The 14707-nt window shown below is 41.0% G+C and overlaps 1 protein-coding gene across 5 annotated transcripts in view; it reads left to right on the top strand.

The window, feature by feature from the left end:
- The window catches only part of UNC79 (unc-79 homolog, NALCN channel complex subunit), a 110577-nt gene that overhangs the window by 40095 nt on the left and 55775 nt on the right, over window positions 1–14707 (top strand). For 4 of the 5 annotated variants that reach the window (XM_072116308.1, XM_072116306.1, XM_072116307.1 and 1 more), the window contains 10 exons: window positions 1182–1210; window positions 3550–3785; window positions 5505–5676; window positions 5808–6038; window positions 7262–7452; window positions 7704–7827; window positions 11638–11778; window positions 11861–12082; window positions 12557–12784; window positions 13936–14083. In XM_072116308.1, coding sequence (XP_071972409.1) covers window positions 1182–1210; window positions 3550–3785; window positions 5505–5676; window positions 5808–6038; window positions 7262–7452; window positions 7704–7827; window positions 11638–11778; window positions 11861–12082; window positions 12557–12784; window positions 13936–14083 — 1722 coding nt within the window. The remainder of the gene's footprint in view (window positions 1–1181; window positions 1211–3549; window positions 3786–5504; window positions 5677–5807; window positions 6039–7261; window positions 7453–7703; window positions 7828–11637; window positions 11779–11860; window positions 12083–12556; window positions 12785–13935; window positions 14084–14707) is intronic. The other variant, XM_072116310.1, reaches the window with a different exon arrangement.

Genomic DNA, 14707 nt, shown 5'->3' with positions numbered 1-14707 from the left:
TGGATAAGCTAGACCCTTAATGGTATCCCCAGTAGCTTCTGCCCTTACAATGGCAGTCCCAGGACTGTCCCTTAGTAAGTGCCTAAAGTAAGAATCACAGACAGTACACAAAGAAATCCGTGTTCTGTCTGTTTTTTGCAGATCCAACTCCATACAAAGAATAGGTAAAATGATTAACCATATAACTAGTATAATTTGATTGTGATGTGTGAATAAAGCCTAAAAAGTAACACCAAAGTTTATATATGACTCTTGCCCACTCTTGACTGCACTCACTCATGGGCAGGAGGCCTAAAGGAAATCTACCATCAAAATTGAGCATTATAAACCAGGGACACTTACTGTTACACTGTGCATGAGCACTTCCCCCCTCCCTCTGTGTGATGCCACAGCACGGAGGGGCTCTGGTGGTAACCCACAGGACCCTTCTGGCTTATTAGCATCATTGTAGAAGTTTCTTTTATAAGGAAAGAGGCCAAGGATAACAAATATAACAAGACTACCACAGTCACAGAGCCTGGATCTATGAGTAAATATATCTTATATCTATTTATGAAGCTGGATTTTGATGGTTAATTTCTTTTAGGGTTCATTCACATGGACGTATGGGGCACATATACGGCTGCAATGGTATATGTCCCCAATAGACAAAGATAGGTGCATGGAGCGATACCACTCCATACACGGGGAGAAGATAGGACATGTCCTATCTTTCCCCATAAGCACAGCCGGGCGGCATGTATCTCTATGGAGAGGGGAAGGTGTCACCCGTGAAGACGGGCGGGCACACGTTCTTGTTAATGTAGCCTTAATGTGAAAACAGGGACATAAGGAGTTAGAAATTGTTGTAATGACATTTCACTGAAAATGTACCTATAGCGTAGTTATGTCTTACTTTAATGCATGTACCGTATATGGATGATGCTAGCAGAAGATTTCTTTTCAGTGTATTTTGGGTGCAACTGGGGGTCCTGATTCTTGTCCTCAATGAGAGGTAGTCTTTGCCTTGTCTTTGTCACCAGTGTCCATTACAATAAATAGGATTTATGGAGATCTCTGGTTGTATATATCTCTAAATTGCAAATAGGGATAGTGACTGGAAAGCAATAAAATAGGAAAAATGTGAATGAGGCCATTCTGTATGTGATACCGCTGTTTACTGAGTTTTATGTCTCATGCAGCTGAGATTTCAGCTATTTGTCAGAAGAAGGTAAGAACCCCCCAGCTTTGGCATCTGTGTTGTTGTAAATATCTGCTGTGATGTGTCTGTGGCCTGTGTCATTGTGTTAATCCTAAAATGTAACAACTACAATCCATCCATTACACAGTGTTGTGTTGTTATCCTCAAGCTGGGCTCCATCTCACCATAGTGGTTATGAGACTACAACTCCTAGCATGCCCATATAGCTTTCAGGATATAACAGCTGGCAAGGTAAAGGTAGTACTTTCTTAGGGCAAAAGAGTGGGCAGAGACTGTAATGGCCTGCTAGGAGGGGCAGAAGTCACTGCATTCTATCCAATCATTTAGGATTTTTTTGGTATTATGCAAATTAAGTCAAATCATTGTATGCTGAAATATTCTGCTACATTTCAATAGACTGGGCCTTAATTTTAATTTTTCTTAATCTTTGGTGCCAATGAATGCGGACCTCTCTATTTATATCCAGAAGCTAAAATCTCTTCCAGCACACTTAAAGAAACCTCTCATACACTATGATAATACAACTAACAACTCTCTCATGTTTAATATCACAAATAAACTAAAAATATGGCCTTGTGGTTGAAGCATCCTGCACCATAAGCATGATGGAATTATATATATTCCATCTGCCATCGCTCGGGGGTAAACTGACGCCCCTGCCAAGACTCGCAAGAGGTGGATAATTGGAATTGAGCCCTATATCGCAACCAAATGTCTCTTGTAAAGTTCATCGGCCCCAGAAGGGAAGTAGGCAGGGTGAGTGAGAGGGGGCCTATTAGAGTCACAGGGTGGTAAGGTACTAACCATAATTTTGTAGCTATCCACCTATTATAATTGTACAATGTAGACCAGGATTTTATGTGTCTGAGATGTGCAGAGAAAAGTATTAAACACATGAATTAAGAGAGGTGCAAAAAGCCATAGACAGTCATGACACCAGCTGAAATCTATCAGTTATTAGAAAGCTACAATGGTCCAACCACCTTACCTGAATCCAATCGAAAATCTATGGAAGCAACACAATTTCAAAGTACTAGACTAGATAAGGCTACAGTTCAAATAAAGAGCCCAAGAAACCTTCAGCATTTGAAGGGAGCTTGTGGAAAAATGGGCAAATCACACCTGAGCAATACATTACACTAGGTTCTCCGTACAGAAAACTAATGGAATGGTACAAAGTATTGAAGTGACCCACCAGATTTTAGCCCATAAAAGTAGGTAGCAAGGTAGGCTATAAAATGTGATTTATAGAATTCCATTTTTTATGTGAAATGTTACCTGTTTACCTCAAAAAAATATCCAATGTCATTTACAAATATGCAGAGTAGAGTCATATTTTCCTGAGACGATAGGCTTTTAGGGTGCATGTCACTTCATATGCCTCTATCTTCACCTCTATAGTAACTACAACCATGTTAAAGATAAGGATCTTATATCCATATATCCATGCACCGTGACTGTGGTCATCTTTGTATATTTGTTATTTTCCTAATAAAATCAGTAAAAGGAAGTAAAATCTTGATTTTTTTAAAAAATGATCTTAATGAGACAAAAGGGCTTTATGGGGCGATACAGATGTTACCAGAGTCTCTGCGTGCTGCAGTCTTCACTTTCTCTACCTCCCCCCTGCTCCCTCAGCAATTAACCCCTCCCTATGCCTGATGTAATCTCACTACAGGACAGGAAGTTTCTGCACACACTGGGAGGGGGGAAGTGCTCCTGCATATTGTAACTGCATATTGTAACAGAAGATTGGGGCATCCGAATTGACACTCCCCTTGCTGCTTCTTTAAGTAACTAAAAGATACTCTCCAGCTCTTTTTACCTAATTTACACATGACTTTGAAGGATAATTATCATTCAAAGGAAGAGCTAGAAAGGAAAATTCATACCCTACCTGAGGGTACTAACAGCAAACAAAAGTTGCAGGACTAAGGATTATTTGCATAAAACCATAAAACCTGTTTAAAACCAACATGACTTCATTATCTTTTTGCATGTGCAGAATTGATATTTCTCACAATTTCTCATGCTTTGCTTGTCGTAAAAAATATTTTATCAACATCACACTGTTTGCAAAGGCTTTAGCAGGATAATGTATGCTAGAAGATACTTAACCTCAAAATCAGATTTTAGGTAAAAGTGGGTAAGACATGATCCAAGAAATACTTTCCCGAAATACTTATGGGTTAACTTTTTTTAAGGTAAGCTCTCAATTATTATATCCCACAGATAAAAATGTGGACCCTCCAGTATGCCTTGTGAAGTACCCATCAATGTTGATGTGAATCAGTGGTATGACATTGGAGGTGTAGCTTTAGTAATGTCTCCTTTTTACTGATTTCCAGAACTGCAGCTCACATGTAAGGAGGGCAGTGGTGACTTGTTTCTCAGCGGGATGCTGCGGGCGCCATGGTAACCGGCCCGTGCGATACTGTAAGCGTTGTCACTCCTACCATCACAATAGCGAGACTGGGGGAGCATCCTCATCGGAGACACACTTGTTTCAGACATCACCACCTCCCATAAACACACGGGAGTGCGGGGCAGAGGAGCTGGTGTGTGCAGTGGAAGCGGTGATTAGGTAACAAATTAAATGCAATAGAGAAAAGTTCTGTCTTCTCTCAAATGTGCCATATTACTACCTATTTGGAGTAGATAAGGATATGTCAGTGGCTCTCATACATTCTACATACAAAATGATGCATGAAGTCTACACACAATGATTCCTCACATCAGTCTTGGCACAAACCTTGTTCTTAAAGCACAGCACCGAGCATTTATTTTTTCACAAATCAATAGTTCTTGAGATGTAGAACAACTTTGCAGATTACTTTAATTACCCATGTCTTACAGTTTCTTTGCTATCCTTCTCAGTTTAGCCTGTCTGCGCAGTTGCTGTGTCCTCTGGCTGTGCTGCTTATGTTTGTGAGGCTGTAGCTTCTTTACACAAGAAACAGATGGATCCTAAATGCTGGAAGGGAGGGGCATGTTTGTAGCTAGGTGGGGTCTTTATGTGTAGCTAGCAGGGAAACCTTGTGTCTGTGCATATATGTGGATGCCGACTTCTCCAGCTAAGAATAGTGAGGTAAAAGGACTCCTGTGTTGCCTATTAGTCCATCCATCCCAATGTGCAGAACTATCTCTGCATCTCAAGCTGTGTCACTGACTTCTCTGCAACAGCCCTTTCCACCAGCCTCTGCTCTCGACACACTATCTACACAGTGGGAAAGCTGTTAACCCCTAGTTCTCACTCAGTTCTTCATGTATATTTATCATTCAGTTGGAATTTGTGCCAAAAAAATGCTTAGCAAGTTTTTAGACAGCTATTACAACAGGAGATCTGATCTTGTAAATAAGGGATGTGTCTTCAAAAATGAAGAAATGTGGCCTAGGTAGTGCCAAAAGTTATACCAATGCACCAAGTTTCGGCATGTTTTACTGACGAAAGTAACCCACCTTTTAGGAGGTTTGAGCAGGCAGCCTAGTGGAACCCCTTGTACTGTCCAACCTGCACTATTAGTAAGGGCTCATTCAGGTTTTTGTAGTCCGTATGCTATCAGTTTTCTGTGGATAGCATGTGAGAAAAAAATAGTGTTTGCAGCGATAACAGCACATCAGCGAAAAATGTGAAACGTGTGAATAGACCCATAGAAATCACTGAGTTCCCTCTGGGTCCTCCGGTTTCCTCCAACACTCCAAAAACATACTGGAAGGTTGATTAGATTGTGAGCCTCATTGGGGGACAGGGACCAATTTGGCAAGCCCTGTGCTACGTAATCTGTGTGCACTATATAAATAAAGAATTATTATTATTATTATGGGACCCATTGATTTCTATTGGTTTTTCATCGCAGCATGCCCAACTTTTTTCTCACATGCGGACCACAGACTTCCAAAGAAGTCAATGGAACTCCAAAAAAAAAAAAATGGACAGCACACATCTATATGCGGTCAGTTTTTTCTCAGTTGTGGCAGGGCAGAGCAGGGCAGGGCAGGGCAGGAAGTAGATTAGAAATCCATCTGTGAAAAAAACTGATGACATACAGTATACATGTGAAAAAACCTTTACGGGAGAGATTTATCAAGTGTCTGAGAGTATAAATGTTCTAGTTGCCCATGGCAACCAACCAGAGCTCTCCTTTCACTTTACCACTGCTGTTTATAAAATTAAAGCTTAGCTCTGATTGGTTTCCATGGGCAACTAGAACAGTTTTACCTCGGAAACTTGATGATAAATCTCCCCTTACATGTCCATCTGATTGGGCCCTAAATAATAGTATTCTTAAATTTATATTACCAGTTTGCTGAAGGAAGCCGAATACCATGCAGAGCAGCGGGAGTACGAGATGAACCGCAGAAGACAGATGGGTTTGGCCTCTTCACATCATTCATTAGACAACACAGACTTTGATAACAAAGATGATGATAAACATGACCAGCGACTCTTGAGTCAGTTTGGAATCTGGTTTTTGGTGAGGGTAACTCCATTATGTCTTGTACTTCAGTCTGTTAAGCCGTATGTCCTATGTATTCACACAGCTACTCAGCATATTGTATATTTTCACATGGCCATACTGTAACCCTTTGTTATCCCATGACACAGGTCAGTCTCTGCACGCCCAGTGAAAACACGCCCACTGAAAGCTTGGCACGCCTGGTCAGCATGGTCTTTCAATGGTTTCACTCTACAGCCTACATGATGGATGATGAAGTTGGCAGTCTAGTGGAGAAACTCAAACCACAGTTTGTCACCAAGTGGCTAAAAACAGTTTGCGACATCCGTTTTGATGTGATGGTCATGTGCTTGTTGCCCAAACCAATGGAATTTGCCCGGGTAATCACTAAAATATTTTGAATTGGTACTACCCTTCAGTTTCCAGATAGGACACGGTACAATCTTCTCAGGATCCCGTGCTCTATAACATGCTGCCTGCAGATAGGACACTATGTACAATCTGCTTGGCTACTCCTGTTCTAGAACACACTAACTGCAAATATGGCACTATGTACAATATGCACAGTTCCTCCGCAGGGGCGTAACTTACACATATAGACACGTTTATGCACTAATTTATACATTTATACACTTGCACCGATCTGTCCCAGTAGCTGCTGACGTAAGAGACAAATAGAGAGAAACACAAAAAAGGACAAACAAGTAGGACGGCGCCTCGTGTAGTAATTCAGGAGGTATTTTATGGCGTGTATTCATAGTTTTGAAAATGGCAGTTCCTAGATGGCAGAGAGACATCTGAGAAAAGTCCCCCCCAGAAAACTCGCTCACCTTGGTTTGCTGAATAGCATATAAAAGAGTATTAAAGTGGTTGCCCTTCAGCTTGCCGGCGTGATCATCCAGGAAGGATTTATTTCCGTAAAATCAAGTGAAGGAATAATGGGAAAAACCCAAGGAAAAGAAGGGGAAGGGAGCTGGCATGGCACTACTCTTTTTCACTCAACGGATGCAGGTACATATAATATAAAAGTTTATTTTTCCAAAATAGTGTAAACGCGTTTCGGGTTACAAAACCCTTCTTCAAGTAGGTACAGTTGGAAACAGCACCACATTATTCCGTTGAGTGAAAAAGAGTAACGCCGTGCCAGCTCCCTTTCCCTTGATTTCGCTGGGTTTTTTCCACTATTCCTTTACCAGTAGCTGCTGACCACATGGGTGAAGTACACAGCAGGATTAAGAGATGAGAGATCCCTAGTCCTGTTGTTCTTCTGTCCTCTCCCCTGACATTTCTTATCTGAGCTGCCGAATCATTCTGTGTATTATGGAAGATGTGCACTGTTAAATATGTATTGTTCTGTACAATGTGCAGCATAATATGTGTATAATGATGCTCATCCTCCATTCTTTGTGTGTCAGTTCAGATGTCGGGGCCCCCTGACACTGCGGACCCCATAGCATCTGCTATCGCTGTATCGCTATCTGCTTCCTGCAAATAGAACTCTGCTCGGCTCCTCCTGCTACACAGCTTATTACATGCAGAAATATAAATATCTGTGTATTCAGGTAAAACATGTATGCATGTGGATAAATGTGTGTGTTCGCAGGTTGGTGGATACTGGGACAAGTCCTGCAGTACGGTCACCCAGCTAAAGGAAGGTCTCAATAGAATTCTGTGCCTTATTCCATACAATGTTATTAACCAGCCAATCTGGGAATGTATCATGCCAGAGTGGTTGGAGGCCATCAGGACAGAGGTGCCTGACAATCAGCTGAAGGAATTTCGGGAGGTCCTCAGGTTGGTTACTTTGGAGTTTATATATACCGTACACATTATTAATAACAAAATGAATTGCGCATTGCTATTTGTATGATTTACCATTTCCACTGGGTATGGGTATGATTTACCATTTCCACTGTTGACTTGATTGGATTATGGGTCTTTTAGAAACTTACTCCACATTCCAGCCATACCATGTATTGCTATCTTCTGGTCTATGTTAGAAATGTATTTGAGTTAATTTTTTGCCATATATTTTATTTTTACAGTAAAATGTTTGACATAGAGCTTTGCCCTTTGCCTTTTTCTATGGAGGAGATGTTTGGATTCATTAGCTGCAGATTCACTGGTTATCCATCTTCTGTCCAGGAACAAGCTCTGCTTTGGCTTCATGTAAGAATAGCATTACATTTCTTTATTTTTATTATTTTTTAATTTAACCCCATTCCTGCCAAGGATGTAGCTCATACATCCAGGCATGGTATCTTTTGTGTAGCAAAGGACATATGTAATACATATGCTTCAAACATAAAGATTTAAAATGTTCATTTTTTGGTGAAGAATCAACAAGTGGGACTCAATTGTGAAGTGGAATGCAATTTATTGGATATTTTAAACTTTTGTAAAAAAAATAATAAACTGAAAAGTGGGGCGTGCAATATTATTCGCCCCAGTTAATTTAATACGTTGTAGCGCCACCTTTAGCTGCAATTACAGCTGCAAGTCGCTTGGGGTATGTCTCAAAGGGGGTACGTCTCATATATCAGTTTTGCACATGGCGAGACTGAAAATCTTGCCTATTCTTCCTTGGGAAACAGCTGGAGCTCAGTGAGGTCAGATGGAGAGCATTTGTGAACTGCAGTTTTCAACTCTTTCCACAGACTCTCGATTGGATTCAGGTCTGGACTGTGACTTGGCCATTCTAACTTCAGGATATGTTTATTTGTGTACCTTCCATTTTAGATTTTGCTTTATGTTTGGAAACATTGGGGCACATTTACTTACCTGTCCGATCCTGATCCGGACTGTCCGACGATGATGCACTGTGCCACGATCCACAGTGATCGTGTGCCCGATATCTTGCATCTGTCGCTCCCCACATAGCTTAGTCCGTGCTTAGTCCGAATCAGTCGGATCATCCGACGGCCCGCCCTCAGATCGCCAAAATCTGATCGCCCGACGAAAGTGCGTCCGCGGACCCTTAGTAAGTGAGCCCCATTGTCTTGTTGGAAGATAAATCTCCGTCCCAGTCTCAGGTCTTTTGCAGACTCCAACAGGTTTTCTTCCAGAATGGTCCTGTATTTGGCTCCATCCACATTCCTATCAATTATAACCATCTTCCCTGTCCCTGCTGAAAAAAGCAGGACCAAACCATGATGCTGCCACCACCATGTGTGACAGTGGGGATGGTGTGTTCAGGGTGATGAGTTGTGTTGCTTTTACGCCAAACATATTGTTTGACATTGTGGCCAAAAAGTTCGATTTTGACCAGAGCACCTTCTTCCACATGTTTGGTGTCTCCCAGGTGGCTTGTGGCAAAGTTTATAGGGAACCTGTCATCAGAAATTGACCTAATTAACCATTACCTGTATGTTGTGAAGCAGATTAACACCTTCCAGATCATGTTTCTTTCATGGTCCAGTGTGGTGGCATCATCCAGAAAATCAACTTTGAAGTGAGATGTAAATTGGTTGTATAAAGTCATGGAGGAGAAGAGTTCAGAATTGTAGTCAAGCTCTCCTCACCCCAGAACAAAGGAGATCTGGTGAGTGATGCATCTGGATGTAGGAATATCAATTACAGTGAAGAGGGCATTTTAGAAGTGAGGAAAGCTTGACTTCAGCTCTCCGCCTCCTTGACTTTATAGAATCAAATTACATGTCACTTAAAAGTTGATTTTCTGGACAATGCCACTGCACTGTTCCATGAAATAGACATGATCTAAAAGGTGTCCAGCTGCTTGATGAAATACTGGTAGTGGTTTTTTAGGTCAATTTCTGCTGACAGGTTCCCTTTAAACAAGACTTTTTATGGAAATCTTTGAGAAATGTCTTTCTTCTTGCCACTCTTCCATAAAGGCCAGATTTGTGCAGTGTACGGCTGATTGTCGTCCTATGGACAGACTCTCCCACTTCAGCTGTAGATCTCTGCAGTTCATCCAGAGTTATCAGGGGACTCTTGGCTGCATCTCTGATCAGTCTTCCCCTTGTATGAGATGAAAGTTTAGAGAAACGGCCGGGTTTTGGTAAATTTGCGGTTGTCCAATACTCCTTCCATTTCAATACGATCGCTTGCACAGTGCTCTTTGGGATGTTGTCTCTAAAGTTTGTGAAATATTTTTGTTTCCAAATCCGACTTTACACTTCTCCACTACAGTATCAGGGACCTGCCTGGTGTGTTCCTTGGTCTTCATGATGCAGAACCCTGAGACTATCACAGAGCAGGTGGATTTATACAGAGACCTGATTACACACAGGTGGATTATATTTATCATCATCAGACATTTAGGAAAAATTGGATCATACAGAGATCCTCACTGAACTTCTGGAGTGACTTTGCTGCACTGAAAGTAAAGGGGACAAATGATATTGCAATCCCCACTTTTCAGTTTTTTTTTTTTTGCAAAAGTTTAAAATATCCAATAAATTTTGTTCCACTTCACAATTGTGTCCCACTTGTTGTTGATTCTTCACCCAAAAAATACAATTTTATATCTTTATGTTTGAAGGCTGAAATGTGTCAAAAGGTAGAAAAGTTCAAAGGGGGGGGGGGGGGGGGGGCGAATACTTTTGCAAGGGACTGTACATCCTCGCTACTAGCAGTCAAAAATTGAACCACACTGCTTCTCTTCAAAACAGCAACGGGACTGGAGGTATCATCAGTTGGGTAAGGTACAGGTGTTGAAGATGTATGCAAAACTGCCATTCCCATCTGTATCTTTAGCTACTGTTATCTCTGGTTCCATAAAACCTCAAATATAAATTTATAGACAACTGAATTTCTTACCTAAGGTTGCATGTAACTTTGGCCTTATTTGTACACATCAAAAAAGTAAAAGTTTTCCAGCTAACAGAGGTACAAAATGTCCTGAAATCCTTGGAAGCAAAAGGGTTAATAACACAAAATAGTTCTAGTGACCACTATGGCTTTAGTTTACAGGACGATCATGGAAGACCACTATGAACCTAATGAACATCAAGATATTAGATGTGAGGACCACCTTAGGGTGATGCCACACGTCACGTTTTTGGACCGTTTTAAAGCATGCGTTTTCAGTCCGTACACGTGCATTTTTGGAATGTTTACCATGCGTTTGGCTGCTTTGAACCAGTTAATCTCCATTTCTAGAAGCGTAGGCAGCTGTGAAACTGATTAAAACCAGCGAAACAAGGTGAACATTCAAAAACGCATACTTAAAAACGGTCCAAAAACGTGATGTGTGGCATCACCCTTAAGATTACTTGAAGGAAACACCTGCAGATGTTTCTACAGGGGAATCACCATAAACTCAGTTACCAAGAGCACAGTGGGGCACATTTACTTACAAGGTCACTGAAAGTGCTTTGTCCGTCTATAATACAGTGTGCATCTGAAATCATCAATGTGTCGCTTCCCCGCTCAGGTCCTACAGATTGTACCATCTTTTTTGTGGTGTATTTTAAACATAGGGCGTGCAACACAATTTGAAAGTTAAATCTCGCACTCAGTCGAAATTAGTTGGACTGTCCGACCACACGCCCCCTAAATTGTGTCGCATGGAAGCCAGCGGTGCCCCAAAAAGGGTCCTGTGCACCACAATCCCAGCACACACACTTATTAAATACCTGTGCAAGCCGTTTAATCCCTGAAAAAGTTGCACAGTCTGACAAAAGGGCTCAGCGCAACCCTTAGTAAATGAGCCCCATTAGTTTTAGTTGTCAAAACCTCCATAGGGTTTGTTGTTGAACCCTCATAAAATTATTTATAGGAACAACAATGACCATAGTTTTAGGGTTCACCAGAGAATTAATTTTGGGGACCTCCATGAACATGTGATTTTTTACTAATAATGTCATATTTGGAAAGTGATCAGAAATGTTAACAGGTGAGGTAGGAGCAAAGCAGAAATAAAGAGATTTGAACTTGGATCTTTTCCATGGAAAACCCCCATGTGTGTATTTTTTTTGCCTGAATGGTTTTGTATGTACCCTATTTATATTACAGGTATTGTCGGAGCTGGATATTGTGGTTCCCCTACAGCTGTTGATCAGCATGTTTTCTGATGGGGTGAACTCGGTAAAGGAGCTGGCCAATCAAAGGAAAGTCCGAATCACAGAACTTTCAGGAAATGTTCCAGGTCACAGGGTAAAATAATATTAATAATTACATGATTGGAATAATTTAGATAATTTATAACCCGTCCAATAAATTAATCTTTCTCTTGCAGGGTAGCATAGCATCAGATCCAGGTCGACGGGTATTGCACAGTATGTTGAGTCCTTTCCCCAGCCCCTTTCACAGCCCTTTCAGAAGCCCTATGCGCAGTCCCTTCCGCAGCCCCTTTAAGAACTATGGACATCCTGCAGGAAGAACCATTGACTTTGACTGTGATGATGATGAGATGAATCTGAACTGTTTCATCCTTATGTTTGACCTCATATTGAAACAGGTATGGAAAAGGCAGGAATTTAGCAATAATTCATAAGATTAAGCTTGGATAATCTAGTTTGATGAACAAGATGCCAGAAGCACCAGGGATGATCCTTAGTCATCAATCTGAGCCAAGGTCAATATTAAGGATTTCAGGCATAACTCCAAATAGATAAGGCAGGAGTGGGGTCAGAAGGCAATAAATGTTCATAATTAGGATACAAGGAACAAGTAGTTAGGGAAAATATGCAGCAGATATGACCTGATATTAAAGAGGGTCTCATATTTACATTTTAAAGGGAACTTGTCATGTTGAAAAAGTTATATTGATTGGTTAAGTACAAAAGTATACATAATTCTACACAAATTCTCCTGTAAGAAACTGGTACTGACAGTCTCCCTTTAATTTCACACCTTATGTCAGCTGCATTTAGTGAAGTGGACAGAGTTAGATAATCATCATAGAATTTTCTGGATATTTTCTCTGTTGCAGATGGAGCTACAAGATGATGGGATCACTCTGGGGCTGGAGAATAGTCTGTCCAAAGACATTATTTCTATCATAAATAACGTGTTCCAAGCCCCTTGGGGAGGCTCTCACACCTGCCAGAAGGATGAGAAGGCTGTGGAGTGTAGTCTCTGCCAGTCCAGCATCCTTTGCTACCAGATGGCTTGTGAGCTGCTTGAGAGATTGGCTCCAAAGGAGGAGATCCGACTGGTGGTGAGGATCCTATTAACTATCTTTCTTTGTATATCTTTTAAAACGTCCATTTCATTACTATTATCACCGACTCTGTTCATTTCTGAAATAAAACAAAATTACTTAAAAGGTTTCCCACTCCAACGTCTGGGGAAAGCAGAATTACTGACCCCAGCAATTTCATCTATTTAATTGCTTAGGCCAGAATCACCAAAGAGGGTAACCTTCTTCTGTTAGGTCAATGGGTTATCCAGTAAAACGTTCAGGGACTGAGAGACCCCTGTGGGCCTAGAAAAGCACTGTTTGTACAATACGGCTCCATTATCAATAATCAATAAACATAATCCCTTTATGCTCACATTGAGAAAAGAAAATCTGCATCACTATTTTTATGAGCCGTTAATGTATTAGATTTTGAAATGGTTTTTAAATCAGATTTCATAAGCAGATTAATTTCATCATTGATTTCAGTGGGAGATCAAGGCAGGTTGAGGGGAATTCATTAAGACAGGCCAGTCTTAAAATTCCCACTCGCTGGCGGTCCTGCACCCATATCCACTAAGAGGATCCAGTAAATACAGGCTGAATCTGTTGGCGCCATATATAAATAAAGGAATTATTATCACTATGTGTATAGTGAGGGGTTTATGACTGCAGTATAAAGTAGAAGGCAAGTTGTATCTCCCATAAGGAGACAGCGCTTCTCAACCATAACCAAGGAATAGTACAGTAAATATCGCTCCTGCTTGTGTAATCCCTTTTTTCTTCACCCTGTCATTTTGAAAAATGTGGAGCTTAGTGTGTCTTTGGATATTCCAGCTTACACAATAGCTCAGCAGGATTGCTAATGCGGCGTCCATCCTGAGCCGCTGCCATTCTGAAGATGGCCGTGATTGATGGAATGAATTTTTGGTTTACACACCAGATCCTGTATCTCCTTTTCAGCAGGTTTTATGATCAATGGCTTCATATTATAAGGGGTGATTGATAGACGTGTCAGAGAGCAGAAGCAGAGCCAGTCATTTCATCAGTTTATCATGTAGGGACAAGCAATGGGAATTATCCCAGATTTATGACCCACATCCAAGAAAACAAGTCCGTAAGAAAAGTTGTATTATAAATTGCTTGTTAATGTTCAGAGACGCACTAACAGGGGCACATATGTTTCATAGGAACCAACAGACAGTCTAGAAGAGAGTCTACTGTTCTCAAGAGCAGAATTTACCATTGGGAATGAAGGAGAAGAGCAAGAGAATCCATCAATTAAACATGGAGATAATCCGGGGACACACACGGACACAGCCGAAACGTCCAACACAGGTATACCACATGGAAGGATTATGGCGGATGATAGCCCTCTCTTCTGTTCATACATCCGGCAACACATGTTCAAAGCTGACCAAAAGTTTTGTCTCAATCCAATGGTGTTTTGATATTTACTATGTGGCTGTGTTACAGTGATTTGCTTTATACAGTATATTGTGATAAGTGATCATTCTTTTCCTACCATGTTTTTTTACCATGATGAACCCAATCAAACTGATATTCAATGCCAATCCTGAGAATAAGGCTTCAAATGGTTAATGATATAGCAAGGCCGAGTCAAACAAAGCCATTGGGGCAGATGTATTATCGAATATGCGCAAAAAAGTGTCGGGAACTCATGTTTTTTAAGGCTCAAGAGTATTGCGGATCATGTATAATGTGTTTGCGCCAGAAAGAACAGATGTTTCCGACTATCCCAACTCGTCCGTCTTTTTTTGGCGCAAGTGGACGTGGCCTATATTTTCCACATCATCTGCCACATTTATGTTGAGTTTGTCAGCTTTTTTATGCGCAATTTTTGGTGCAGAACAGACCAGGAAAAAGATGGTCTGTAATGAAAAGAAAAAGAAAAGAAGGCGCAGCCCATGTAAGATTTTGGCGCACATCTCATTTGTGTCT

Source organism: Engystomops pustulosus, chromosome 7, assembly GCF_040894005.1.
Source record: "Engystomops pustulosus chromosome 7, aEngPut4.maternal, whole genome shotgun sequence".
In the NCBI taxonomy this organism is placed as follows: domain Eukaryota; kingdom Metazoa; phylum Chordata; class Amphibia; order Anura; family Leptodactylidae; genus Engystomops; species Engystomops pustulosus.
Note: the sequence above shows the minus strand (reverse complement) of the source record. Positions and strands in the feature narration are given on the sequence as shown.